This window comes from Chelon labrosus, assembly GCF_963514085.1.
Source record: "Chelon labrosus genome assembly, chromosome: 11".
NCBI classification, from domain to species: Eukaryota; Metazoa; Chordata; class Actinopteri; order Mugiliformes; family Mugilidae; genus Chelon; species Chelon labrosus.
In genome coordinates, this window is record NC_140344.1 from 19138514 (window position 1) to 19154059 (window position 15546).

General features: G+C 44.6%; 1 protein-coding gene across 4 annotated transcripts in view; it reads right to left on the reverse strand.

The window, feature by feature from the left end:
* Window positions 1–15546, reverse strand: part of banp (BTG3 associated nuclear protein) — a 58228-nt gene that overhangs the window by 31359 nt on the left and 11323 nt on the right. For 2 of the 4 annotated variants that reach the window (XM_084555868.1, XM_084555865.1), the window contains exons 1-6: window positions 3620–4277; window positions 1312–1390; window positions 866–978; window positions 544–743; window positions 357–446; window positions 9–181 (exon numbers count right to left, since the gene is read on the reverse strand). In XM_084555868.1, coding sequence (XP_084411994.1) covers window positions 9–181; window positions 357–446; window positions 544–743; window positions 866–978; window positions 1312–1381 — 646 coding nt within the window. In that variant the 5' untranslated portion in view covers window positions 1382–1390; window positions 3620–4277. Of the gene's footprint in view, window positions 1–8; window positions 182–356; window positions 447–543; window positions 744–865; window positions 979–1311; window positions 1391–3619; window positions 4291–15546 lie in introns of those variants that run through there. The other 2 variants (XM_084555866.1, XM_084555867.1) reach the window with 2 other exon arrangements.

Here is a 15546-nt window from a genome sequence, read left to right on the forward strand (position 1 = left end):
AGTCGTACCTTCTGCATTAAGTGTGATGAGTGTGACATTTTGGCCATTTTGTGCATTGCTTGACTGGCCACCATTGGAAACCGAGTCACTGGCCTCTGAGCCACTATCCTGTTCCTCCTGACTCTCGTCAGGGCCCGGCACCTTTACCAGGATTGTGTTTTGTCGCCTCCTGGCCACCGTGCTGCAAAGAAACATAAATACCGCATGTTATATATTGTTCGGCACACTCATACTATTGCCTGGAATGTCAATTCAAGTAAGACGATAAGTGTGGTATATTTTTATCAGGTAGTTTTTCAGTGTTGTTTATGAAGAGCTGTGATATGAACAGCACATAATGAAAGTAAGCCACTCACTTGTTGAGGAGGTTCTCCAGTGGAGTGTCTTCCTGGCCTGGGGGCTTTGGGTGTTCACTGCTCACTATGACATTTGTTTGTGGTACAACACTGAGAGAGAAGGTAAAAACACACTGGTAACTGTTCCCATTTATGCATGCTTTGTTCTGTTGCGAAACGTACCAATTGTCAAACTTTTGGAGCTTACCATCGCACTTTGTTCCACGTCTGAGTGGCCCCCTGAGGTGAGCCTGCAACCATAGGAATCTGGATCGGACTCTTTGAACAGGATACCATACTGTCCAATTTGCGCCCAAGAGCTTTGCATGTAGCATCCAGTGACTGAAGCTTCAACTCAATTCCCTCCAGTCGCTGGCTGATTGAGTCAGTGAATGAAATCAGCAGGTTCTGGAAAGACAAGCGGGGAGACTTATTAATTTATGAATAATTTATTAGAACAATAAATTAATTAGAACAATGTCTGAACAATATGCATGATTTGGACACTGCCCATTATAAAGAGCGGGTACCTTAATAAAAGATATGTCTTGATTGCTGTTGCTATTCTCCTGGCTGCTGCTTAATTTCCTCTTTTTCTTCTGAGGCCTTTCTTCATCATCCTGATCGTGATTGTCCAGCATTTCTGATGTGAATCAAATACAAAGACACCCTCAAAACACACGACAGCCTTCTTGTTAGAGTTCACTTGGGGATGTCCAGATTGAAGGTGTGCTCCTGGTCCAATCTGTGGCACGAGTATTGAACATCTGCTGAGTCCCAATTCCAGATTTGACATGATACAGTTGTACAGCACCCACATAAGATTTAAACTGTCACTGATTAAATGTGAAGCACTTTTAGAGAAGCTAACCTTATCTGGTCAAGAAGAGAGTGCTGGTATACAGCAATTGGAAATCGTAAACTGGTTAGAATACATAGTAAAATAGGTTTTTATATATCTTCACATGAATCTTACCTGTGTGGTCTTCCTGGCTGAAGTCCTCAACTGTTATTTGAACAATTTCATCCAACTCTTGTTCAGACATTGTTCACAGCTGAAATAAGGCAGCAGAGAAATATTTATTTACTGGCATGTTTCTATGAGGCAGATTGGCTCTGTGCAAGAGCTATTGATAAGATGAAGTCTTGTGCATTTCACTTATTCAGTGTTTCATCGATGTTTAAGAAAGTGATTCTTACTTGACCTTTCTACCCAGTGATTTAACCAGTGGATGATTCGTGTCATGTGCCATCGACTATAAGAGTGTGTATGCTTGAATTAATGTCTGAATGAATAATATCTAAAGAGCACAGAAAGTTTCATAAAAGAAAAGAATCTATGAAATAGAAAAGCGAGAGATATATGGAATTTAACTATGTATGATCATCCTTTTTTAAAAACAAGTAAAGCTTTGGCTACAGGATTTTTAACCGGTCCACACAGAATGCATTTCAATGCATTTTTAAACTTCTATTTCAATCAGTGCAGCTGCCTGTGGGATTTTACTCACATTTTTCACACATAACCACAGCCGAAGGCAACTTTTTAGACTTCAAATCTATTTTCTTCATTTTTACATGCATTACAGCAGGGACTGTGTCCCCTGGACCAAACTCAGCTAAAATACTGTGACCACAAAGCAGTACTGTGGCTCAAGACAATGACAGAGGACTGAAGCAGCAGCTGCTCATGCACTATACGGCCTGTGTTGCCGAGTGTGAGAAACAGTTTAACTACAGACGCAGTAAAACTGGGCGACATGTGAAACCATCCTCCGGCCTACTGAGATGGCAATGGGTGGTGCAAACAACTACCAATAGTGTACTGTGCACTGGTAAGCAGATAATAGGCACAACTTTAATAACACCCATACTGCGTTGTATTGGTGTGGAGCCATCGCCCTAGTGTAGAGTAAAAAGCAAATATCCTCTGCAGCTGGCAATAAAACTCCAGCTATGTACGCACCAAAGTTTCGTAATACAGTTCCAGTGAGGGAATGCACGCCCAGAGCCCTTGACCCTGTTGTGAATTGTTGAATGAATTAATATTACTACTACTCTGGACTATGGAAACTACACATGCAATCAGTGTGCATGTATTTTGCTATTGAACACACCAATATGCCGACATATTTAACAATCATTTCCTTTTGCTTTGATCACCGGTGTCTCTCAACTCTCTATATCTTGAGCTGTGTATGTAGTATACTGTGATGATTTACATGTTGTTTTACATTGACTGTACTGTTTGTTTTCTGTGGGGGGGGGATACTGGGGGGCGTATTTGCTTTTAATGTTTTTATACTGCAGTTTTTTGCTTGTTCATTAATGGTTTCGGTCTGCATACAGCAAAACTGCAACAATAAAAGTGTTTTATGTATTGTTCTTTCTTTTGTGAGAGGATGATCAATGTATTCATTATAATGCAATGGTTTATGCACTCATTAGAGAGTCACCATCAGAACCTAAGTAGTACCAATATTGTGTGTGAGAGGTGGGGGAAAGTCAGCATTATCCAGACTTACTTTCCTTACATTCATGGGCATGCACGTTAGAGTTTGAACTGTATAATGATGAAAAGCGTGCCGTTTATCACTCGTTACAGCTGCACCGATACAGCTGTTAGCATTTTTCAAACTGTTCGATAACATTAGCATCTGCTAGCTTTGGCAGCAGTTAGCAGCTAAAATGAAACCGAATAGCACAGAGATATTTGGACAAAAACCCCTTCTATACGTTGCTAGATATTATTAATATTATGACCACACATCGCACAGCGTTGGTAAGCATTATATTAACCTAAGCGCGTTAATGCTCGTACTCCGCAGTAATCGCTACGGCTAGTTATCTGGGCGGGGGTCCCAAAAGGATGTTAAGCATAGGAAAATAAACGGAGGAAACGGTCATATTTGACGCATTTGATAGTCATTAAGTAGCAGTACCCTGACTAACGTTTTTTCCTTCGACGTCTTGACAAAACCTTTGTTTTTGCATTAGCTAACTAGCCTTAACTGCATCACGCAGCTAGTGGCTAATGCTAGCTTGCGCTACAAAATCCGATTTGTAAGCTTGCGTGCTAACGTTAAAGCTGAAGCAGCGCAAAGGAGACGGTCTGTAAGCTAGCGTGGTAGTTAGCATGCTAGTCGGGCCTAAAGGCCGCCAAAAACGTAATGCAGGAATCCTTGAATGTTGAAGAAGCGGCAATTAAAGGTAAATTGGATTCAGCTTCTTTCCACCATTGCTCGCACACAACACATGTACCGTGTAAGATTGGGTTATATTACCGTGTGAATGATGAATTCTCGTGTTGTTTGTAGCGATTCCGATAACGGCGTTGTTCCTCGCGAGAGATGAGCCCTCGCCTTCGTGTGTTCCTCACATGGAGGGTTCCTGACACATTGAGGGGAGCTCAGGCACTGTCTGCTGCTGCCAGTCACCACTGTAGAAAACACACACCTCTTCAACAGCAATAATGTTAACCAACGAACAGAAGATAATTATTAGATTTTTTTTTTTAAGTTTATAATTTTACTTTACTTTTTTTTTTTTTTTTTTTACAATTTTGCAAAAATTGCAATAGAAGGGAGGATTGTGGGTACCCAATTTACATTGTTGATTTTTTTTTTAATATTGAGTCTTGCAATTTTTATTTTAGTCTAATTTGAGTGCATACGTAGTTTTACTAACGTTTTTACTTGTGAGGAATTATGAACTTCGTTTGTTAAGTATGTGCTGTGATATACACCAATCAGCCACAACATTAAAACCACTGACAGGAGAAGTAAATAATATTGACCATCTTGTGATAATGCAAAGTTCTGCTGGGAAACTTTTGGACCTGGCATTCACTGGATGTTACTTAGACTTATACCACCCACCTAGACCAGACGAGGCACCCCCAGCCCATAGCAATGACACTCCTCGATGGCGGCACCCATCCCCAGCAGGATGCTGCCTGACACAGGCACACACAGAAAAACAGTTAAGGAACAACTCCAAAAACATGAAAAACATAACAAGGTGGTGGCCTGGCCACCAAATTTACTAGATCCCAAACTGATCAAGTATCTGTGGTAAGTGTTAGAGAATAATTTCATTTCCCTATAGATAGTTTGTGTAGTTAATAGTCAATCCATCTGTGTCATAGTGACTTTCTGTTAGATTACTGCTGGGGTCAGTTATCTGCCCTATTTTCTCTCTGAGGAACATGCCAAGGCCATGGTCCCTCTTTGGCGTCTTCAATCAAACTCTCTGGCTGTCTACAGACACAGCTGTAGAGTTAGATGATAACGCCCTCCGTCACTGGATGACACTTTGTATTTCCTAGCTGGTGTGAATCCTTATCTTCATGTTTATGTACTATAGCCAATTGGATGTTAACATATCTCCCCTTTGCTGCCTCGGCCCACCTTTCTAGTATAAGAATTTGAGCTTTACTGTTTGACCCTTAGAATTGAGGTGGACTCATGCACTTATGTTGTGATGACAAATCTGTTCTCCTCGTACGAGCCTAAATAAACTCCTTCAGCATAAGACATACAGGACTTTGGTACTTCTTCTTCTGCATCGGCATCACCACAAATTCCTCCCTAACAGGATGCACTGGAACAAGCATGATCCACAGAGGCCCCTACCCTCAACCCATAGGACCCAAAGGCCTCCACTAACACCACAGGACACCCTCAGAAGGTCCATGTCCATTCTCTGATGAGTCACAACTGTTTTGGAGGCACAAGGGAGACCTACACAATATTACAGTCAAAATGTTATGCCTGATCGGTGTAGATTGCAATGATATGAATGTGTGTTAAAAACAAAAAGTGCTATTTATAATGAGTCCAGTGTCATCTGTCACACAAAGATGAGGAGCTGATAGATGATGACGTGTGGCAGGAAAGACTTCCAGCTGCACATCACGAGGAAAGCATTTATTTAGATAAAAGCTGAAAAAGTAGGATGGATAATATATGACATTAAATATGATCCACATAATCATTGTTTATTAAAAGGTCCCATGCTGTTCAGCTTCAGACCAACCAAAAAGCAAGACACTAATGTTGCTCAAGAACTAGCCATACGCACTGCAACGGCAGCATGCAATTTGGTGTCCCATCTGACAATTAACAAGTATAAACAACAGTGTAAAAGAAGTTATTAGGTGTAAATGGACAAATTATAAACTCTGTTTTCTGTTAATTCATCATCTTATTATATGCAAATCCTCATTGTGAATGTGTTTTCTTAGCTCTCATTGAGGTTGATTAACCTGCAGCAAAAGGAACTAAGGCATCTCACTTGACCAATTTACCATCATTGTCCAAGTGGGCAGGATAAACATAATTCGGATTCTCCAACACATTGTCAACATGAAAAGCACACAACAGGATATACAGGCTATTGCGTTTTAGTCTTAGACTTTTTTTTATTGTTATTCAAAGCTATACACCAGTGTTCAGAATTAAGTTATTGGTGTCACATTGGTCCACTTGCTGCTTAACCCAAACAGTCATAATCTAATCTGCATTCCGGCCCTCCTGTATTCATTCATGAGCCTCTCGAAGCTTTTCATGCAGTCTTGAAACATGATGGAAACACCACCTGGTTCGGTTTTTACATTCTTTACTTTAAAATAAAGATGTTGTGTGCCTGTATGTTAATGAGGAGGGGCATCTTAGCAAGAAGTCAATTTAATTTGCCAAAAATAGAAACTTACATCTAAGAAAACTAAAAACTGATTAGACGTAAATGTTGCAGTTTGTTTTCGGCCAGACATTGAAATTACTCTACCTGGCCAGAAGGTGGCGCTATACGCCTATCAGCCAAAAGCTGCTGACTCCAAAAAGATTTATCTACTATGTAGTTCACAGGATCAAATCAGTCGCTGGTTCGAATTGAGCTCGTTCGCGTTGCCACTGTATTTGCCTGGTAAATGTTTTCGACTGTAATTCCTCCTGTTTCTATGTGTTGAAGCTACTGGACACCGAATTTCCCATGTGATAAACAAAGTGTCTATCTATCTATAACTGTCAGTACATGTGTACATGTATAAAAATGGAGACTCGTCATAAATGAAAACATTAGCGATTGTCTATACTGGATTGTTTAAATTCCTCCCTGCGCACTCTGACTTTTTATCGGGCCAGTGGCGCAATGGATAACGCGTCTGACTACGGATCAGAAGATTCTAGGTTCGACTCCTGGCTGGCTCGTCTTTTGCGTTTTTTAGTCGAGCAACTGCCCCGGGTACGGGTAGCAACCGCAAAGCAACCGCGAATTTTAGGCCGGCTGTGAGTCGAGCATTTTTAGTCAGTCTGATTACGGATCAGAAGATTCTAGGTTCGACTCCTGGCTGGCTCGTCTTTTGCGTTTCTTTTTTTCCCTGACTGAACGATTTGTTTTAACATTCTTTACCCATAAAGCAGGAGTGACAATCATACGGCAATGAATTTGCAAAGTGTCAAAATTATATAGAAGACATTTAGAGATAGAAATATAGGTAGCTATATATATATATATCGTGTGCAGTATACGTTGAGAAATAAGATATGTTATTGTAAGATACATATGTAATTAAATATACAAAAAAATATACAGTAGCAGCAAGTAGTAGCAGAGCAATCACAGCCTACGGCCGGCTGTCAGTCGAGCAACCGCCCCTCCGCTACAGCCAATCACGGCACGGGTAGCAACCAGAAAGTAACCACGAATTGGCCAATGACAGAGCTGCCTGCAACCACGATGTGCAACCGCGACAGCCAATCACGGCACGGGTAGCAACCACAAAGCAACCGCGAATTGGCCAATGACAGAGCTGCTTGCAACCACGATGTGAAACCGCGAAACAGCCAATTCCGATCCCGAGCGCTTTCTCCGAGGGCCGGGCGAACGATGAGCCAATCAAAGAGACGTTACTATGGGCGACGTCATTCCCTCGGCCCTCGTAGCGGGGTTTTTAATTCATTCAGCGCATCTCAGGGAATTTACCTGCCGGCATTTCTACTTTACCTGGCGGTTAATCTGTGGACATTTGAGGAAATCGACTGCTTTGGTAAGTGTTTTTTCGTTTTACATTTTAATATTTGACTGTCACTAAAGTTTATGTTAGCGAAGGACTAATTTACTGAATAATCGCTGATAACCTCATTTAACGTAAGTTCAAAGTTACCGACCGCTACCTTCCCCCACTTGGAAATGACCGGCTGATATTTGCTGTATTTCTAAAGCTTTTACTGAATGGAAAATTACGTTTTTGCCAATAATACCATGTTAACATTAAAAGCCACATAGGCTGCAAGTTAGCTACGAACGATTGTTACATTCGCTTGTAGTTATCCTAAGACGTAACTAGTCTGTGTCTCAGCATAGTGTCTGACACTGTAAATGGTTCAATATCCCCCCTCCCCCCAACCGTTAAACTTGTTACTTGATTGCCTGAGGTAACTGGGGTTGAAGGTTGGCTAACGTTAACGCTACTTTATCGTGTTTGTCAACCTTTTAAATTGTCAATGAAAACACAACGTAGTCAGGTCGAGGTGACACGATTTGATATCAATATTGGGCTACTACACGTTATTATCATGTTGTCAGCCTTAACGATAAGACAATATAGGCTATGGTAATATAACGTTAAGACTTTATTTAATCCCACAAAGGGGAAATGTAGCCTACTTGCCAGGGTAGAACTGTATGCGTCCAGCAATATAATAATACAAGACTACACACTGCTGTTTTCTTTTCAACTATTTATTTATTTAATATTATTTGAGGATAACTGAGTAGATGAGTAGATTCACAGTCATGTGCGTTATGGACAATATTGGATGTGCTCAGAGCCTATATAGCCGAAGTGCAGCGCTTAATGACAAATGGTCTATTGGGCAGTTATATAAGAATACATTCAAACATAGCCTAGGGTCTGCTAGGTGTGTTGTTGTTCTTTTATAAAGTCAGTTTACTTCAACATCTGTCTTTTTTATTCACTGACAGAGATGGAACCACAATTTCGTCGGAGAGCTGATGGCAGCATCATTTTAAATGATTCACATGACGCCACGAGATGGAAGAAGGAGAACAAGGACAGACAGTGGTCTCGTCCTCTTCCCCCTGATGACGTGTTGGCGGCTGCCAGAAAAGCAGCATCTTCAATGGGCATTGATCCCAAAGATAGAATGTCTGTGCTAGGTCTGCACCAGCTACAGTTTGGCCTCTTCAGAGGCAAAACCTTTAGGTGGGTGGTGGAGAATGCTCTGGGGTACGGAGGATACCTCGTGGCATCAATGATCCAGGAGAGCGGTGAGGTGAAAGACTGCATGAGCAACAGGGCCAACAAGGAGGCTTTTAGGGAGTACATGGAGATGTTTCCTGAGGGCCGGGAGGCTATCTCCTTCAAACTCCAGCGGTCCCAGGCTTCCTCCTCCAGCTCCCAGTCCACCTCCTCCACCACCAGTGCCCCATCCTCCGCCACCAGGGTCCCACCCTCCGCCACCAGGGTCTCATCCTCCGCCACCCGTGCCCCAGCCTCCGCGACCAGTGCCCCACCCTCCGCCACCAGGGTCCCACCCTCCGCCACCAGGGTCCCACCCTCCACCACCAGTGCCCTAGCTTCCGCCACCAGGACACAACCTTCTCCCAACATGCCAGTGTCCTCACTGCGGTCCTTGTTGGTGGGAAAGACCATGTGTCAAAGGACACTGGACAAGTCTGTGAAAAGACTTGTCTCAGCACCCAGGTTTCAGCCTTGTAAGTGTATAATGTAATATAAGGTGTACAATGCAAATATTTTCTAAATACACGTAATGACAGATGATTTATTTTTTAATATGAATTATTTTCCTGTTTAGCTGTTCCAGCTGTGCAGCATGCGCAGGAGGTGCAGCAGGTGCAGGAGGAGCTGCAGGTGATCTGTGAGATGGATGACCTGGACCTTGTAGTGGCAGCAGAGCATGCGGAGGAGGCCATAGCAACACGTAAGATACTCACAAAGATCTCATTGTATTTGATTGTTGCATTAAACACACACACACACACATTCACATGAATGCACGCATGCTCACACATATCATACACAAAACAGGTGCCTAATATACAGTATTTTTTTTCTTGTTCTGTTTAATAGAGAGCAAAGTTTGCCTCCCTGCTGGCTGGATACCCGTCTTGCCAATCCTGGACCAGCAGTGGATGTCCAAGGCATTATTTAAGTGGTCCCGGACTGGACAGCCTGAGCTGGACTTTGCCAGGGTGGACAAAATGTGGTGGTACCCCCCGCAGCCAACACTTGCCCCCACTGGCGTTCCAGCGATGGAACGGTATTTTGGACATCCCTTGGTCCTCTGGATGCCAAGGAAACTCTGGCGTGTGCGTCTGATCTGTCCACATGAAGACTGTGGCAGACATGAACTCACCTCTGCCGGACTACACCAGAAAATAAGGCGGGTGGTAGGTGTTGCCAGCCAATACTTCATGGCAGCCGAATACCTTGCCTGTAAGGGGTGCAAAAGGAAGGTGATCAGCTGGAGCCACAACATCGTCAGCCAGCTGGACATCGGCCACCGGGTGCAGTTCCCATGTCTGCTCACCTCCAAGCTGGGCTGCGACATGCAGGTGGTGCGGCAGATGCACCAGAGGGGCCTGGGGAACAGCAGCAGCCAGGTCCAAAAGCAACTGGAGGAGCAGCACTCTGAGGTCTGGTTACAAAAGCAGCTCCAGTTTCTCACAGACTGCAGGGGGCTTATGCAGGCTGTTGCTTCGGGGCTGGTGGCTCCTGTTGACTTCGGGGATCTACCAGCGATGCTCACAGTGCCGAAGCATCGCTGGCTGATGCAGGTATACTCCCAGGATGTGCTGAGCAGGCTGGAGGAGATAAAGGCCTCCATCACATCTCAGTTTGGTCGAGTTCTTAAGATGGACTCGACCAAAAAAATTGTGAAAAAGCTGGCAGGGGAGAGCCGTGCAACAGCATCCTGGGCCACCAACATCGGGAACGAGCACGGGCAGATCGTCATGTCGGTGCTGACGGCCAGTGAGGGCTACGGTCTGGGAAAGATGATCGGTGGCCTCATCAGCCGCTACGAGGATGCTGGAGTGCCGCCTCCTGAGGTGCTGTATGTCGACCGGGACTGTTGTGGGTGCACACTTCTGCGCAGCATGTTCCAGCAATGGGGCAGTATGCAGATTCGGCTCGACATATGGCACTTCATGCGTAGGATTGCTGTGGGGTGCACCACTGACTCACACTCCCTCTACGCTGGCTTCATGAACCAGCTGAGCCAGTGCATTTTTCTCTGGGACGAGCAGGACGTGCATGCACTGAAGGAGGCCAAGCGTGCAGAGCTGGAGGCAAAGCACATCCACCCGTGGGACGCAGATGTGATGCGGCACATCACACGTGCAGAAATGGCGCTGCACTGTAAGCGTACGACACGGAGTAGCAGCGAGATGGAGGCACTCATCTCCCGGCTTCTCCAGGCCTATGAAGGAGAGAAGGGGTGCAACACTCTTGGTGTGCCTCTGATCAACACGGCACGGATGGAAGAGATCTGGAAGGCGCAGAAAAAACACCTCTGTTGCCTCCAGGACCCTCCTGGTGTTCTTCTGTACATGCAGACAGGGACCTTGCAGAAGGGGGGGCACAGTCTGCCAACCTATAGATGCGCCAGAGGGTCCACTTCTCTGGAGAGCTTCCATCTTCACATGAACCGGTTCATCCCAGGTGAGAGGTCACACCAACTTTCCCACATAAATGTAATTTCATATAGAGGATTAAGTAGAATATACTGTAGATTATTGAATAACACAACCATTTCTTTCTTTAGGAACTTTGGCGAGTGCCACTTTTTTCCAGGCCTATCTGGTGGATGGCCTCGCAAGGTGGAATGAGGACAGGGCCAGGGCAGAAGAGGGGAGAGTGCAGCTGCACTCTTACAGTGGCCTTTGCCGACATGCGGTCAACCAGCTCGCAGAGAAGGTTGTAGGGATGAAGCTGGTGGATTACACACTGCCGCGGAAATATACAGGTACACATTTTTTGTCTGTAAAAACACATAAGTAGTTACTTGCACCTCCATTATGTCTACCTGTTCATAACCTGTGTTTGGTGTTTATTTTATACATTTTTGTTTTTATTATTATATTTTTGTCTTTCAGGAGAACTCATAGGGGTTGAGTACTTGTTTGACCAGACTGGCTGTGCTCTGGAAGATTACAAACTCACCCTGGCTGCACTGGAGACGGAGGACGTGGCGGTGGCCGAGGATGAGGGATATGTTGAGCCTGAGGAGTAGGACGAGGACTTCACTGTCCCCATCCTAGAGGCTCCTCTTCCCACCGTACCTGCTCCCACCATTCCTCCACCCACTACTCCTGCTCCGACAGTGTCTGTTGCCACCGCTCCTCCACCCACCACTCCTGCTCCTCCACCCACCGCTCCTGCTCTCCTACCCACCACTCCTCCACCCACCACTCCTGCTCTCCTACCCACCGCTCCTCCACCCACCGCTCCTCCACCCACCGCTCCTCCTCTTGGTCCTTCAACCTCTGCTGCCACTACTTCTGCCTGGGCATCCCCTCTCCCATCTTCAGCTATCACAGCAGCAACTCCTCCTGCTGCTACAGAGTTATCTTTGTCTCCGTCTGACCTTGATGTAAGATTTCACTTTATACATGACTGATTTAAAAAAAATCCACCCAAATATGCTGTGCATTGTAAGTGTGTGACTGTGTTTTATTTCATTCTTTTAGGAATCGGTCCAGATCATATCCCGGGCTATGCAGCAGTGCAGAAGTTTGCTAGCTGCCTTGTGGCCTTGAGGAGCCACAGTCTTGCGCTGACGCAGGAGGAGGCGCGTGATGTCATATCCCTCTGGCAGGACCTGAGTGACTTTGACAAGGGCAGAACGCAGTACCCACCTCGTCACCAAGACACCCTGAACAAGGGTCGGTTCAGGACAACTAAAAAGATAGTGGCACCGGGGGTTGAATCCACTAGGCGGTATGTTCTTTGATTTTTCTTTTTTATTTACTGTCCTTACGACCATATCTGTTGTTGCTGTTTTACAACAAGTCATTTTATTTTTCAGGTGTTTTGTCGGGTCACATGGTCCGGCCCAGTGGCCAGACTGTAATCGGCTGGTGGAGGCTATATTTATTAAATTATGCATGGCCATCACTGGCCGCAAAAAAAGCCCCGTGGGTAGCCAGAGCAGGTGGACTCGGGTCATCCACTCGTACAAAAACATTCGCGAATGCATCATGGGCAACGCGAATGTGATGGCCGAGACCACCATCCAGCTGCCTGAAGTTAACACGGCAACACTGGCACAGTGGTGAGTGAATCATAAATATTTATTAACATCTGTAGATCTATAGATAGGTAGTAAGAACAACCCTATTCGTGGAATGTTGTTGTTGTTGTTCAGGTACAATAAGCGTGTCAAGGCACAAGAGACGGAGGTGCTGCGGCAAGGGATTGCCACTCCCCAGGCTGCTGTGATGGGTCCTGTGGATCAGACATCCACCCCACAAAAGGAGGTTGTGGCAGCCATGGTTGTCGGGAACGACCCCCACATATTTGTGCTGCCTGAGAATACCGCAGGCACCGCCAAAATTAAAAGGCGGCTGACTTTTGCAACAGAAGCACCAGCAGCATCGATGCTACAATTTCCTGCCACAGCAACAGCCACATCATCTTTGCTGCAACATCCTGCCTTTTCCACCGCTCCAGTGCTTGCTTTGCATCCTCTCCCACCTTCACAAGGTCCCACCAGGCAGCATTTGAGGCTGATACTGCCAGCCTCATCTCCTCAGTCTCCTGTAGTGTCAGTACCACCCTGTTAGGGGGAAGACATCCCTTATACGACCCAGAAATACAGGAAGAGGAAGATGGAGATGGAAAAAGCTGGCATTTATAGACGGAAATATGTTAAAAAAACAGACCAGGTAATATGCAAAAGCTGCCTGAAGGACCGCAGACCTCCTGGGCATCAGCAGTATTTCGGGAACTGGTACTGTGGTGAGACAGCCACAGTACCAGTTTCGGAATGGAGGCAGCAGCTGGCGGCCAAAGGATATGGAGAAGAAGGGCCGTGGCGGAGATGGGAAAGGGGGGAGACTGAAAGGAGGTGGAGTAAATAGTGTAAATAAAATAATAAAAATTAATAAAACTGTAAATAGTGTATATAAAATCTTTTTTTTTAATCATTCAACTTCTGTAAATAGTTTGTAAATAAAATCTTGTTTTTCACCCCCTGTATGATTCCATTTGATCTACTTCATATAATCTGTAACTCATTCCCTGAGGTGGAAATCAATGGTGAAGTAGTTCAACTGTATTTTTCTCTGACATGGTTATGGTAAAGTAATTGATAAGGACTTGGGTATGGTTAAGTTAAGTAATTGATAAGGACTTCTCTGTCATAATTCATCACAAGTCTGGAGCCATTGGTGAACCATTTACTGTAGAAAATGTAGGTATTTATGAAACTTCAAAGGCCATAAAAAGCCAGGGTTTTTATTTTCCATAAATCATCTAACTGACCCTAGTTGTATGTGGGACAGGCGTCTATCAGACAGGCCTTTAATTAAAATTCGACATCTCAGCAACGATTGGAAATATGAAATTTAACATTAACCACTGCATAGCCTATTTGCCTACCCATATAAGAATTAGGATATCCAAATAAATAAGAAATTATGCAAACCAAAAATAAGAAAAGACATAGAACAAACTTCTATTTCCAGGCTTTTAATTACAGCAAAATAAAATTATTATGCATACTACAGCTAACTGTTAAGAAGAGAGTAATTTTAAACTGTCCTGTCCCTCTCAGTGCCTTCATCTTTCCATAGTAGCCAGCTAGCGAGCAGATTGTATTTAAATTTACTTAAATTTAAATAAGATTTAAATTAAAAACAAGTTCATTGAGTCAAGCATGTGCAATGGGATTATCAGAGCAAATGACACGTGACATTAAGTGAAAAATAAACGCTTTCCATAGTAGCCAGCTGGCGAGCAGATTATGTTTATCCTTTAAAAACTCTTAGATTCAGAGTGTGAAAAGGAAGGAAAGAGTTTCTTATGCAGAAGCAGTTAAAAGAGTGGAGCAAACAAAGAGGATTAACGGAGGAAATGTTACAGAATAAATAACAACAGGGAATGTACAGATTCAGAGGCAAGAATTTAGGCCTCGTCCACACGTACGAAAACGGTCTTTTCCCTCTCCGTTTTCGAGGGCATCGTTTCAAGAAATATCCGCGTTCACACAGATCCGTTTCAGCATGATCGAAAACGCTACTTCTTATTCCAGGCCTATAGGTGGCGCTGTTTCAGTTTCAGAAATTCACCAAAAACGGAGAGGAAGAGGCGGAGCATGCGCACAAATCTTGAGCGCTGTTTACAAATCGCCTTTTTTGCTCAGCGTGGTGGCACAGGAGCATGATATTTTGCCCTAGTAACCCTAATAGGCTCAATATCTTTTCCAGCAGGAAAACTAGCATGTAGTCCGCCATTGTTGTTGATGTTGTTATGAGACGTCTTGCGGGAGGTGGAAGGCTGCTCAGGAGTGTGGCGATGACGTCATAGTTTTCCCCGTTTTCGCCGTCCACATAGAAACGCAAGAGCTGCGTTTGCGAAATTTCTCCACCCTGGGACCCGTTTTCAACCCGGCTATGCGTTTACAGGATACGTGTGGACGATCGGCCAAAACGAGAGAGAGCAGGAGAAAAAGGAGTGGGGGGAAAAGAGGGACTTGGTTATCTTTATTGCAGGGGTAATTAATGCAACAGCTGAGGTCAAATCTAAGGGCCCGTCCACACGGAAACGCAAAAACGCCGAAACGCAGAAGTTTTTCATCGTTTTGGCCTTTCGTCCACACGTATCCTGTAAACGCATAGCCCTAAAACGCACTTTTCTGAAAACGGGTCCCAGGGTGGAGAAATTCGAAAACGCAGCTCTTGCGTTTTCATGTGGACGGCGAATACGGGGAAAACGATGACGTCATCGCCACACTCCCGAGCAGCCTTCCACATCCCGCGAGACGTCTCGTAACAACATCAACAACAATGGCGGACTACATGCTAGTTTTCATGCTGGAGAAGATATTGAGCCTATTAGGGTTACTAGGGCAAAATATCATGCTCCTGTGCCACCACGCTGAGCAAAAAAGGCGATTTGTAAACAGCGCTCAAGCTTTATGCGCATGCTCCGCATCTTCCTCTC